The sequence below is a fragment of the Dipodomys merriami genome, unplaced genomic scaffold (assembly GCF_024711535.1).
Source record: "Dipodomys merriami isolate MVZ:Mamm:240054 unplaced genomic scaffold, mDipMer1.0.p SCAF_2, whole genome shotgun sequence".
Lineage (NCBI taxonomy): Eukaryota > Metazoa > Chordata > Mammalia > Rodentia > Heteromyidae > Dipodomys > Dipodomys merriami.
Window position 1 is genome coordinate 12754357 of NW_027203381.1, and position 14929 is coordinate 12769285.

The window sequence follows — 14929 nt, forward strand, 5'->3', positions numbered from 1 at the left end:
ACTGTATTATTCTCAGAAAACACTGAAGTGAAAGCATACTTGTGACTTACATGTAATAGTCTCTGAGCAACGAGGTCCTATTTTGTCATTCTTCCTTTGTTTTGAAAGCCAATGATAAAATTTTACCTTTGGGATTCAAATTCAACCCCAAACTGAGTATTAAATGGAATGAATTTAATGATCTCAGCTCAGCTCCCATGAGGCAACCAACTCATGTCACCAGGTCTGACAAGATATAATTTTATACAATCAACAGGCTATTTAGGAGCAACTTAGGGTGGAGAAAAGGCAATATGCATGCAATTCTCCTACCCAAGCCACAGGGGGTGCTATTGAACTTCTCACTATTGGTTTTCTCACTCTTCTGCATGGGGCAAGACTTCCTTTACCATTCTACTGCTTTAATTTTTGAGAGTAAGCTTGCCTTTTCTGAAGCTGGTACCTCAAGGAAGTTAGCAATTAAAAGCAGAAGAGAAGCTGAGCGCCAATGGCTCACACCTGTAATCCTGGCTATTCAGGTGGCTGAGATCTGAGGATTGCAGTTCAAGGCCAGCAAGGGCAGGAAAGTCTGTGAGACTAATCTCCAATCGACCACCAGAAAACTAGAAGTGGTGCTGTGGCTCAAATGGTAGAGTGCTTGCCTTGAGCTGGCCCAGAGTTCAAGCCCCATGACTGACCAAAACCGTCCCCCTCCAAAAAACAACAACAACCAAACCCAAACAAAAATACCCAGAAGAGTAAGGGAAGTGTATGTATGTCAACTGAGAATGTTTAAGAAGAGTGGCCATTGATCTAGTGCCAGTGGCTCATACCTGTAACCTTAGTCCCACGGTAGCTGAGACCAAAGGATTGTGGTTTGAAGCCAGACCAGACAGAAAAGCCCATGAGAATCTATCTCCAAATGAATCAGCTGAAAGCTATGCTGTAGGCATGGCTCAGGTGTTGGAGTGAGTAAGCCCAGTGAGCACAAGGCCTTGAGTTCAAACCCTGGTAACCAGAAGAGTACACACTGGGAAAAAGTAATAGTACAGGAAAACATTCATCAGTACAATTCAGTTTTATTTAACACACATATGTACACAGGTACATTCAGCACATGTAGAATCTATCAAGTGGAGGAGTCATATCCAGCAATGTCTTGGGAGGCAGACATTTTAATTCACTGGCTATGCACAGTGAGTTCAATCATTACAAGGTTTTCATACAGGTGTCAAGTCATGTCATCATTTGCTTGTATATTACCAATGAAGCCACATATGTCTCTACATTTACAAGGATGGGTTCAAATGCAGTGCCAACAAAATCAATAAAACACTGAAAGCATACACTGGGATGACAATACAAAGTTTAGTCAGGGCTGAGAATTCAAGCTGGGGTAAAATTTGGGAATGTGGCTGTCAGAATGGCCAAGGACAGTATCACATAGCAAGAACTGAAATTTGAGTTTAGTAGAGATGTCTAGCCACCAAGTTTCATGTCTATGGTCTAGGACACGGGCTCTCATCCACCTGCAGGGCTGCGCCCCCAGCCCTCACAGCTTCATGCTCAACCTCTACGTAGGACCCATCTGCACACTCATGGTAGCCTACCTACTGGTCCCACACCTCTAGCCTGATGCATAGGACATTCTGTGAAAACAAACCTCCTATGGTGTAGGTGTAACCTCATCATTCCAAACAGTTTTAAAGTCTAGCATAAATTCATTTCCATTTAAATTCATAAAATAAATGTGCGCTGGGTGTAGAGCAGGCTCAGAAGCCCACTGGGAAAGCAAAGTGCAATTTTTAGTTTACTTCATATTTCTCTATCTATACCGACACAACAGCATGTCCACCAAATGTCTACATGAGTAGTTCTTATTTGTGTATATTTTCCTGCAAACTACATATATAATCATTATAAATACAATGTACATGCATGTGGGCATAAATTCACCTTTGAAACAACATCTGTCTAAAACCAAGGAATAGTATAGCGTTGCCATCAATGGAAATAACTTTTCACATCAGGATGAAGGTGATATTCTCGGGGGTGGGGTCTTGACTTCTTCATATGCTCTTTAAAATGTTTTCAATAACACACAGACACATTTGTTCCTGGATCTAGTGTCTACATTTCTGTGTATTATATAAACTCTGACAATCTATTTTTTTTTAAATTAAGCACTTCCATTATAGTTTTGGTTCCTTTGAAATTTTGCATATTTTTCTCTGAACTGAATAAATCATTTTTACTTTTGTATTTAATAAACCATTTTGCTCAATTAATCGATCAACAAGAAACCAACAAACCAAAGTAATCTAACTACACATAGATCCAAGTTTGTTAGGAGCAATTTATACATAAAATATCTTACAGGTTTTTTTTCTATTAATATAAGACCAGCATAATTTGACATAATAGGAAGTGATCTAGTGAAAGCATACTTAGAAGCATGATGAACAACTTTAGGTTAATGCCACTGAAATACATCAACAGCCCTCACATTTTATATACACACAGAACAAAGAACCATAGTCATTTGTTTTCTAAGATATTTACTTAAAAGAAATGCCTTTCTAGTTTTCCTTTAACTGATTAGCAGTTGGAAGGCTGGCTTGTAGTCATCCTGGATAACTGGCCTATGTCACATATATGAGAACTTCCGGTTGCAAAGGTCCTGGAAAGAGGGAGGAAAACTTTCCTCACCGGAGGGTCTACAGCAACACAGGAAGGCCTTCATTGTAGATGTATGCTATGCTTCCACTTTCGCACAAAAGTGCCTCTCAGAGATTGTACAGCGACTGGGTAACTGTGTTAGTTAGATCGTAAGTAGTGGCCATATTTATGGTAAACTACTGAATATACTAGTCTCTTTTAGCAGGAAATGAGCAGTTTATAAGGTGTGGTGCCTGGAAAACTGTATTTGTTTCTATAAGGAAAAAAATATGTATTCTAATATTTCCTCCGTCTCAAATCAGCTGGCTGTTAGTAAAGAAGGTGTGGCAAAAATCCTAGGAAGTGGAATTAGTTCCTAGCAATCACTGGAGGAAAACCCACCCTGTAAACAGCTCTGTCTGGTGAACAGCAGTGTGCTTGGGAGAGGCCCGGAGGAAGTGATCTCAGGGAGGGCCGCGCCGCCCGGTCCCGCGGCCCCGGGAGCCGGGCTTGGAGGGCTGCAGACGCTGATTGGGTCTGGGAGCGCAATCACAGTGGATATTGATTTTCAGGCTTCGGTTGCGCCCAGCAACAAGAACGTCCCCGGGAATGGCTGCCTCTCCCTCCCCTCTACCCGGGGACAGAAGGGCCCCGTCCCGTCCAGCAATGCGTGGATGGACGGGGGTGGGGGGGTGCAGAAGTCGATCCCCAAGAAGCATGCACAGGTGAGCAGCCCCGGCCCGGCCCCGAGGGGGGCGGCAGGACGGGGTCCCGGGAAGGAGCTAGACCATGAAGCGGTGCTCCTTGCCGTCGTGGGCCATGAGGATGACGTTGCGGTTGGAGGTCCAGATGAGCCGGGCGAGTCGGAGCGCGTTGTGCGAGCCGGGGGACGCGGGCTGCACGGGCGGCACCTGGTAGGTTTTGATGCAGCGCAGCTGCGGGGCCGAGTTCAGCATGCCGATGCTTCCCAGGAGCGACGTGTTCATCTGGAGGGACAGGGGCGGGGCGCACAGCCGTCACCGCGGGGCCCAGCCCGCCCTGCCCGGGGGCCCGCCCTGCCCGCCCTGCCCGGGGCCCGCCCTGCCCCGGGCGCCTGCGCCCCCCCCCCCCCCCCCCCCCCGCTCCACAGGGCCCACACGCCTGGCCCGGGCAGTTCCCACGCACGCACGCACCCATCCAGAGGCAGAAGCTGACTGAAGGCGGGCCTAACTGATCCCGAGGACAGCTGCTAATCAAACAGCTCGATCAGACCACGTTTGGACCTTGTGGGTTTGGAAGGCCTTTCCATTCTGACTGTATTTCCTAAAGAACGGGTCCATGAAGACCGGGTCTAGAATTTATAATCTGCTCCAAAGAATGAAGGACAGTGAAGCTGCTGACAAAGTGATAAGTCACCTGGACCCAAGACCTCTTCCCATCCCCACCCCAGGCTCTGGGGAGCACTCCCTTACTGAAGGGAGACACAGGACCTCGCTTGCCTTGTCCTGCTAGAGTATTCTCTCCATATTTTATCCTCGTAACTTTTAATCAGGTAGTAGTATTTGGAGTTGTTTTTAGCACTTTTTCTGGATTTAGAATTTCTTAGGACATCCACACCCACTCTACATAACATGGAAATTATGAATCACGAACCACTAGACATTCAGGTCAAAGTGCTAAATACCAAACAGCAGTTATCTAAGCCAACGGTTCTCCGAGCAACTGAGTCTGAAGGCTTCTTTAGATTCTAAATATCACTTCAAATGTTTTCAGATGCAGCATTTCAAATGCATCACTTGTGCTACTGTAAAATCACATGGAAAGCATACTGACAGAAAAGAAGCCTCAAAATAATTTGTTTTCTTTGCACTAATTTTCATTTCTAATCATCCTCTAGCACAGAGCCACCACCTGCAGGGGCAAGACACCAGGGGCGTAGGTAAAGCCTGCAGCCTGTGACACACTGCACACAGGAGGTTGATTCAGGATACCCTGGCAGATCTTAGGACACTTGGATGTGTGATTGCCCCTATCACGCTTTGCATTTGGATCAGTGAGAAGTAGAAGCCATTCCTTTTTTCCGGCTTCTCAGTAGCAGGATGGTGTCAGAGGGCGTAAATCATGGTATCTCTAGCAGAGTGCGTGTAGGCTCCACTGACATTTTCACAATTTAAATCATCTTGAGTAATAACCCTTTTAAGATGACTAATGTTACTGATTTTCCTGCATTAATAATAGTGCCGAACACAACACAGAGGTGAAAAAAAATCACTAGTGTACGAGGTCACATTTTAAAACCAAATGTATGGTTATTGTTAACTCTTTCTGCTAAAGTTGTGTTCACACTTAAAGCCAGGCGGGGCCTTATTGTCAACCTTCCAAAGCCTCTGTCCTTTCTTCCTTCCTTTTTCTATGAAGACCCCACAAAAGACAAAAATCTCAATGTCTTACTACTTTCTGGAGGTTCCCAAAGAGTTTATATAAAAATGGTGAGCTTGATTTCCTAGTTCTCATTTCCATAAAAAAAGCAACAATATAACACACTCAAATGATTCAGAAAACTGCCTTCTAAAATCAACTGGCATCAACAGGCTTACTCTGCTTGAAAGCAACCACCACCACCACCACCACCACCACCACCAGTTTCTCAGTTGATAAACAGCTACAAAACTATTTTTCAGGTTTTATGGATGTCCTATGAAAGTATGTCTGAGGTTTTATTTCTGCCGATGGCTTGAGATGCAAGGGGCATTAAACATGCACAGATAATAACGTCTCCATTTTTAATTCATTCCTTGATATTCAACCACATACAAGACATGCATTGAAGGTTCAAGGGGAGAAGAAAGTATGTAAAAGAAATGGCATAAAGAGAATGAGGAAAGGAGAAAGCCATTCTTATAGTTAGGTTCCCCTCATTGCTGAGTCTCATCCTACTTTGATCAATGTTGTCAGTAAGCCCTCGGCCTTACTGCCTCAGAATAGAACCCTGGAATTCTTGGGGGGTACACACTGTTATAGTTTCTTATAATTCAAACAAGAGACCCTTAAGTTCATTAAACTTCATTATTTCTCACACTATACCATCATATTGACCTCCTCAAATGAGGACTGGATCTGGAATAGTAAAGTTGGCATTTATTTTCCCAATTAGCTCAGCCAAGAAGTTGACCATTCTGTTATTCAACATTATTTTTTTCCCAGTTAGTGACTGACTACAAACTACGCTAAGACAAGAACAATGTAAGTCTTGAATGAATGAAAACAACATGGAATTATTAGTTTTTTAAATATTAAGTTTTTTCTTGACTGCAAAGATGATGTTGTGAAAATTCAAATAATAGAAGTACAAAAAGAAAGCAAAAATGTCCTAAAAAATCTCATTTACTAAAGGCAATTATTGTTACTAGTTTGATAAACAATCTTCAAAACATTAGGCATATATATGTAAGACACACACACACACACACACACACACACACACACACACACACACACACAGAAAAACAGATTTAAGGGATTTTCCATAAGCAGTCTCCTATTGAATAGTAGTTTTGTAATCTGCTTTTTTACTTAAAACATTGAGGGAAATCTTTATGGCTAATGATTCTATTTTTAAATGCCCAAATACTATTCTGTTATACATGGAGTGAATAAAAGACAATGAAACCAGCATCTATATAACTTACTCTGATTTCTGAAAGGGGTTATTTGTTTGTTGAATGGTGGTGGTCAAATTTAGGTGAAAGAATTACAAATGTATTTGATTACCAAACATTACTTGCTTAAATACCAACAGATACACTGAAGTGAAATAGATTGTAGAAATAGGATGTTAATGAATCAGATGGTTTGACAGATTGCCAAATTATATTGTTCAGCAGCTGAGCATGTAAACTATCTAAAATGCAACTTGGGTTTTTCCTTTTCCTTCAAAGATATGTTTCACAAAACCAGTACTGTGAAGATTATTTTCTGAACACAGAAACACAACAGATAAATTCATCAAAAGAGGCCATGTTTTAATGCTTTTCTCAAAGTAATGCTGTGCATAAACCTTTTACTAAGTCTTGCTTGAGTAATTATCTAACCAATATTTCTCATTAACACTCATTTCTCAGCAAGATTTTAATAGTTGATAGCTTTAGAAGGGCCGTGTATTAATATGACTTCATTAAGTTTTCAAAATATATTGCAGTACACTTACTGGAATAATATAAAAGTATTCATACATCATTAGGACTAAACAACATGTAGCTAAATAAACAAGGCAAGTCTACTTGGAGAGAGCAGTGGAAAGATCTGATCCAACACTGTTCTTCGGATTGTCTTTAATTCAAACAGAAGGCCGCTAAACTTCTGGAAGAAGTTTCATTGTATTTCTTGATAAAGCTGGAATGATCTGTTTCTGTGCCTTCCATTTCAATTGCAAGACTGCGCTGGGTATAATTTAAGCCTCCAAGGAATGGGCTGCATCTTAAATTCTGACAATGGTTTTTAGAGGCAAAGAAGAGATGGGGTATTAGCCAAGCTGCTGTGGTGCTCTGCACATGCAGATGACACCAGGCAACTCTGGTGAGGTATGAACTAAGGACAGGTGCGGCAACTCTACTATGCACAGAGCCACAGGTGCAAGCGCACGGGGCTAATGTATGCTTGACAGCCCAGAGCGAGAAGTGAGGAGAAGGCTGGAAAAGGCACAGAGAGGTCTCTAAAAGACTGTACCGCTGAAAGACTTTGATCTCCAATGAAAGGAGGGATCCTAACCATAATCCATCAGTGTGCTGGGTAGAGTTTTTAATAGAGAAAAAAAAGTTCAAAGCAAGAACGAAAAAACGTATCAAGCAGAACCCTAAAAATCTACACAGAGGGGAAAAAGATGTTTTATCATTTAGAAAATTCAGGAAAACCACTGAATACAATCCGGCTAAACTTTAGAGATACTCTTTTATGTAACATTACATTTTCTTATCAGAACAAAACTTGGGAGGATAAAAAGCAGAAGCTTAGTTTTTTTTTTTAATCTCCAAGAAACAGGCACTGGCACAACTCAGGCTTGGTGACAGTGTGGCCCAGTGCTGGTGTGGCTTGCTCATCTAAAGTCCAGGCTGGCACCAGCTCCTAGACACTGAGGCAATACAGGGTGAATGGAGATTTTGTAAGCATGGCTTCATGGTGCCAAGCGAGCAGGAAATAAAGGAAAATCTGTATCAAAGTAGAATTGCAAAAATAGTAGAGCTATGACCACTGCATCAGACTTGTATACAAAGAACCATCAACTGATGAACTTTTGAAAGGACCATTGCTGCAAGAGTCTAAATTATAAACATGTAAAGAGTGATGGTGGAATTTCCATAGAAGATGCCAGTCCTGTGGTTACCTACTGGGAAAAGTGAAGACTGAGTGAGATGTCTGACAGAAGGAGTTTAATATGAGCTAATTAAGATGCTGGAGATACATTCTGGAAGAAAGGATAATGAGAAAATAAACTGGAAAACGAAATTAGATAAGAAGTAGAAAAAGTCTCTGACAGATTTGGAAGTTGTCACACTTTAATAGCATGTTGTTAATTAAGCAATTTATTGTATCCATTTTACATTTTATTAGCTATTGATTTTTTTGCACCATCATCAAGTTGTGCTGAAGCCTTGTTTAAACTTTTATTTTATGTTTTCAGCTTTCAAAGCAACAGGCCAAACCTTAGAAAACACACTTGCATCCTAGGAAAATAAAAGTAAATAATTAAATTTTAAATGAACTCTTTGGGGGAACCTGACAGAATTTAATATTTGTGTGACTGTCAGCACTGAAAGAGTAAGGTAATTGAAGGGAAGATAGGATTAAGTACTGAAAATGAAACAGAATCTTCAGTAAAAATTAGTTGGTCAAACTAGTGTTCACTCTAAGCAGAATTTAACATAGGTATTTTCATGATACTCATATTTTGAATAGTTTAGGAATTAAGAACATTATGCGAGAAACTCAGAAGGTGAGCAAAAAACACAGTGAGTGTACAGCCAGTAGTAGGCAGTTCATTATCCCACGTCACATGCCTTGTCAGGAGTCCCAGGCCCAGAATCTCCATGGAATATCTCACTCAGTGACCTGAGCAAGGCCACTCCTGCCCATTTCCTTTTGGTCCAGGCCTCACTGCTCTTGCCCCCCCCCCCCCCCCCGCCTCTCTCTCTGTCTTTTATGGCTTGGTCAAAATGTCACTTACTCTGGAAAGCATTCCTAAAACTCATTGTCAGGTTTGCCTCTTACTGTGCTTGCATGCTTGACTCTTCTGTGTTTCATTACACCGAAGAGGCTTCCTCTCTCTGTATTGCTAACTGTGTTCTCAGCACCCTGCATGCTGGAGCCTCAATCAATAAATATTTGTTGACATTTGTTGAGGAAAGGGAATTGAAAGGCAGGAGGAAGGGCTGGCAGATAGGCTCAACAACAAGACTTTCCCACCACAGGGAATCATGCGTTTACTCTTACCTGCCAGAAAGAAATGTGGCTGTCAGTGTTGGAGTAGGTGGCAAGATATCGTCCATCAGGCGCAAAGGACACTGCAGTGATTGGTCCCTTGTGTCCATGGATGGTCTACAAGAAAATTCATATGCCATTAATGGAATGCTTTCCCAAAGCTATCACAAATACACATATCAATGCAAGTTTAGATATGCTTACATTCTGTGTTTATAAAAATCAAATTAGAAAAAAGAAGAAAAGTGACCAAAGTCCTTTCACTATATATCCAAGAGGAGAGGACCTCTTTTCTATTTGGAAGGATAGTATGAGCCCGAAGAAAAAGCAAACCAGCATGTGAGTTCATCAGAGGGAAGAATTTTGAAATTAATTAGAAAAAGTAAGAAACTCATCATCAAAATTATCCAGCAATCTTGATTATTTGAAATGAAAATAAATCAAAGCCATATCACATTGTACCTGTCCTAGAAGGACAGCTCCTTAATAATCACACATTTCAGCTCCTTAATAATCACACATTTTTCACATTTCATGCTTGTTTTCTACCAATAACACTGTGTTTAAGTGTATATAGCCAAAACTAGTAAACATATATACAGGCACACATTGGAAGCTTGGACACATCTATAAATCAAATATTATTAAAAACAAGTTAACAGGAATAGTTTTTGAACCTTTGCCAATAGCTTGCATTGATTTAACCATGAATAATAAAAAGGAAATTGCATTTTAGGCTATGTCTTTGAAAAAAAATGATTCTTAATAACAAAATACACTTAGGCCTGATGATATTAATATATTGCATAAGCAAACTAGCTATTCCAATAATACCCAATAATCAATTGTTACTATATTAACTAATATCTAGTCTTCTCTCTTTATCTAGAATGGTATGGGAGAAAATGTATGTCATCAAATGGAGACAGTATCCATCTGTAATTCTGTTACCATCTAGAATTTTTGATGAAGAATTGTAAAACCTGAGTCTCTATGCATCGGACTCATTATGAGATTTGGACCACACATACTGTAAATTCTAGTAAGCTCTTCTTCAAAAATCATATCTTAAGACTAAAATGAGAAAGAACTGTGTGTACATGCATGTGTGTGTGTGTGTGTTTGTGTATGACAGAGAGAGAGAGATTACAAGTATATTTTTCCATGTCGTTAGCAATCTGTTCTTCCTTCCCTCCCCTCCCCTTTCTCCCTCCCTCCCTCTCTGTCTTTCTCTCTCTCTCTCTCTTTCTTTCTTTCTTTTTTTCTTTTCTTTCTTTCCTTTTCTTTTCTTTTCTTTTCTTTTCTTTCTTCATGTGGCTTGAAGTCTGGGCCTGGGCCCTGTCCCTGAGCTCTTCAGCTCAAGGCTAGCACTCTACCACTTGAGCCACAGCGCCACTTCTGGTTTTCTGGTGGTTAATTGGAGATAAGGGTCTCATGGACTTCCCTGCCCAGGATGGCTTTGAACTGCAATTCTCAGATCTCAGCCTCCTAAGTAGCTACTAGGATCACAGGCATGAGCCACCGGCGCCCAGCAAATCTGTTCTTTCTTATCATTTGACTTTCAATATACTGTGAGGTCCAAAATGTATCTGCTTTTCAATGTTCAAAGGAAGAATGTTATTCTGATCATACAGACATGGGCTTCAAGCAGCAGAGGACAGTGGTTTAAGTCAGTCTGTTTGGGTTTGCATTTGGGCTTTACTGTTTTATTAACTATGGAACCTAGGACCACATTATTTAAGGTGCTTAACTTCAGAGTCTCCATATCTATAATATAGGGATGAAGACAATGATTGTAGGAACTACAAAGAGTTCTGTGAAAACTAAATGGGATAATACATCTGTGGCAGTCTGCACAATTGCGGACACAAAATAAAAATGAATATTACTGACATTTTTTAGTACATCTACCAGTTTTAGAAATGACCACACAAATATAAACTGTTATTCAAGAATATTGCTTAATGATCTTCTTCCCACTCCCAACAACAACCAAAAAGAAAACCCCAAAACCGTTTATGTCCTAGGTCAGCATCCCCAGGATACTAAACTGCTTAGACAGTGACTTGAGACTGCAGCATTTCACTGAACAAGCATGGTAGCTATCCATGGTGCTGGCCCATCAAATATAAATGATGGTCTCAAAAACTGAGATTAACAGCAATTGTACTAGAGTGAAAATTATTTCAGGCAGTGGAAAAAATGCTCAAACAATTAAATAATGGGAAACTGTCCATTTCCACACAATAGGCAAGTTTAATGAACTCACTGGAAGGCATTTAAAAAAACCAACAGTTTTGTTAAAAAAAATCTAAGCCAACCTGAATCTGTTTTTGTTTGTTTGTTTGTTTTTTTGTTAAGATAGGCAATTAGAAGTTCTTGATTCATAATAGAGGTTGTAAACTGAGGACTTTTACATATAGAAATTGTACATATGTTTTGGTTTGGCATGCAAATATTTAAAAAACATTTTAAGCCCAGATTTCTAATGGACTAAATCTCATGTAAAATCAGCACTAAAACTGGGCAACACATGGCCATCCCAGCCTGGGCCCTTGTTAGTCACTTCATTAGTCCAGTATTTATACCAGAGATTTGTGGGTTCATCTATTTCCTGCCTGGGCCCTCCTAGCCTGTAATGTCACCCCTCTATTACAAATATTTAAGTCATAATACTTTCTCAATGCTCTAGGGACCCTGCCATCCATCTAGAACTTGAGCAGAGTAAAAGTTGTAGGTAAAATGGATTGGATCTCTTGAAAGGCCTCAAGGCCCTGCTCTGAGTGGAGGGAGGCTGGACCTCTAATTTCCAAACAGACTACAAGGTCTGCTTGTTTCAGATTAGAATCGTTCATTAATAAACACCTAGGATGTTCTTCAGGGAATTAGAAGATATAACAATGAGTGGACAACAATTATGCCAGCAGACTCACAAGTTGTTAGCCAATGGTCTGTGGGCATGCTGAGGTCAGTCTTGTTGGAGAAGCAGAAATTTAGACACATGTTGCACCTCCACCTGAATACAGAGACTGGGATTTAGAAGCCCTGCTTAAAGGGCTGCCCTGTTGCCTAGTGTTTCTCTCAGAACAGCCTGTGAAGTCACTTCATCTTGGAATTTTCTTCCAGAAAAATATTTCTCTTTCCACATAAATCTTCTGCTCTTATCATGCAATAGTAAACACATAATATAACAAGACTTGCTTTACTTTTAGGAAGCTCAAGATGACACACACACACACACACACACACACACACTCACACACACCATAACATAGTGCCAGGTGCCCTCCCTAACTCCTCCTCTCCATCCCCTGCTTTAAAGCACCTTAAACCATAGGAGCACTGACTGCAGTTGATAAATCTGCTGTCCCCTAAGGAAGCAGGGATCACTCATGGCAATGTGAGAAGCTTGCCATTTAAAATGGTTTGGTGCATCTGGTCAGCTCATTACCATCACAGCCTAAGAGTGCTTTGGCCCTCACTGTAATGGAAATGTTGCCATTGTCTTGTTCAGATTCTCCGAATGACTAAGGTCCTGTGTGGGTACCACCTGAACAGACTTTAACCTTCACTCACTCTGGCAGCTGCCTAGGGATCACAGCAAACTCCCAAGTGCTCTGTGAGAAGACGGAGCCAATCTAAAGGTTCTTCAATGGTAGAACCTTAAGGCCATTTTTCAAACAGGTTTCAAACTCCAAAGTGGTTTGGTTGATTTTTAAAATATGCAAACGGATTATCATGTCTTGTTATAGTTTTAGTCAAAGGAATGGCTGTCTGGAAAAGACAGAGATGGAATACAAAGAAATGAATCTGATTCAGGAAATGCTATGAACAAAAAGAGAAATCACACAATTATCCCTAGCAGGAGGCCAAGTGTTGAACTGTTAAAACAATCCCCACCCCCTTGCCTAATAAAAGGATCAGTGAGGCCGGACTAATAATGAGCAATTTTACACACTGGTTCTCAACAAGCACTTTCAGTGTGCTTTGCAAAGAAATATAATTAACCCTACTATATCAAGAAGGAAACAGAAGCTAGAATACTAAAATGGTTTTGTCAGTGTCAACAGAAGCCAGGGGTAAGAATGTGCTCTTTAAAATCGTTCTTCACATGGTTTGTCTCTTCTTGGAAAAGACAAATGATAAAAAAGCTTCCAAATGATAAGTTTTTGACTTGAAACAAAATGTAGGAGGGCGAATAAGATTAAAGAAAGCATTTCATATTTATTTTCAGGCTTCTCATTCTTTTTAGGGGAAAGGAAAACACCAACTACACAGAACATTTTGTTGCCTCTAATGTAAGTTGTAAGGAAAAGTTATCCATCCGAAAGCAGGTAAATTTTTGTTTCACAAATACCATCATATGGACCAGGCATGGTGTACATATCTATAATCTCAGCACTAAGGTGGCTGAGGCAGGAGGAATAGGAGTTTCAGGTCAGCCTTGGCTCACCCAGAGAGACCTTGTCTCAAGTAAAACCAAAAACAGCAACCCAAACCAGAACACCAAGCCAATAAAATTCCCCCCAAAACTATCATAGGAAAAGATTTATAAATTACTGAATCATGTTGTTTGTCTAATAGTTACTAAAAGTACCTGGAAAACCAAAAGAACATGGACTGAACCTTGACAGCCCCAAGGTCTTGGAGGCAGGGAGACCCGTGTGCATGGCCCTCTACAAGAGCAGCATGGCAGCACTGAAAAGCCTGCTGAGCTGAAAAAAGAAGTCCCCAGTTGACTGCACATGAGCAAATACAGCTGTGCTCTCACAAGGAACAGGCATGTCAGATGCCTCGAGTTGAAGGTGAGCCTGAAGTGTCCACTGGCACCTGTAGGCAGGAAATAAATTGGAGAGGTCCAGATATTCAGGGAAGGCTCAAGGAGTGCCAAGGAAATGAAGATGGACCCTGAAAAGAAAGGCAGAGGGCCATTCCAAAGACCTGCAGAAGGGGACCTTTCTCAAGCAGTGCTCCTAACTTAGTGACAACCAACAATGCCAGCCTGGAGAGGATCAGGGCATGCTCACCTACGTACCCTAAACACTTGCCTCCATTTGTGATCTCCTACATATTCACATTCAGAGCAGCCCAAACAGTAAAGGGCAGAGAGCAAGTGAGCGGGCAAGTAAGATGCACACAGACAGAGTAAGAGAGAAAGATGTGGGGAGTGGGGAGGGGGAGAAAAAGAGAGGAAGAGGAAGAGATGGTGACTAATTTGCATACTATTCTGACATCCCAATACAAGAAGCCACACATTTCATGGCTGGCTGGCAGGGAAGTAACTGCTCACAGCAGAGGAGACAAAGACATTGCTGGGACTGACGGCTCTGTTAGGCAAGAAAAAGCTCATTCCAAAAAGAGCCATTCCCAAAGAGTTCACAAGAATTAATTATAAGCAAGAAAATAAAATTTTTCCTTTCTTTTCTCCCAAGGAAGCAATTTATGAATTTTTTATTAGCCATTTAAAGTTCATCTGTTCAAGGAACCAAATTATAGGTTCAGCAAATAATTTAGGTAGATAATAACACCATTAAAAATAGATAATCTCATCTATGGATGATTAAAGTAAAATTTAATTATCACCCTTGCACTAAACTTCTCAGGCTTCTGTGGATGGGCTCAAGGACCAGGAACCCTCAAAGGATGTCTGCTTCTGTCTGCCCACAGACAGGGCTACCTGAAAGCAGTCAGACAGATGGAAATCTGTTCTATTTCAAATATCTCTAGAGAAGACTCCAAAATGTCCCCTGAGGACCTTTTTCAGTGTATAACAATGTACACTGTCAGGAACTTTTCCTAATATCAAATATAAATAAATCAAAATGCTGTAACTTCTGCC

At 40.9% G+C, this 14929-nt stretch overlaps 1 protein-coding gene across 3 annotated transcripts in view; it reads right to left on the bottom strand.

The window, feature by feature from the left end:
- Positions 1-1038: 1038 nt before the first annotated feature.
- Positions 1039-14929, bottom strand: part of Wdr7 (WD repeat domain 7) — a 284441-nt gene continuing 270550 nt past the window's right edge. For all 3 annotated transcript variants that reach the window (XM_070029069.1, XM_070029067.1, XM_070029068.1), the window contains 2 exons: positions 9103-9207; positions 1039-3623 (listed from right to left, as the gene is read on the bottom strand). In XM_070029069.1, the coding sequence (XP_069885170.1) occupies positions 3420-3623; positions 9103-9207 (309 nt within the window). In that variant the 3' untranslated portion in view covers positions 1039-3419. The remainder of the gene's footprint in view (positions 3624-9102; positions 9208-14929) is intronic.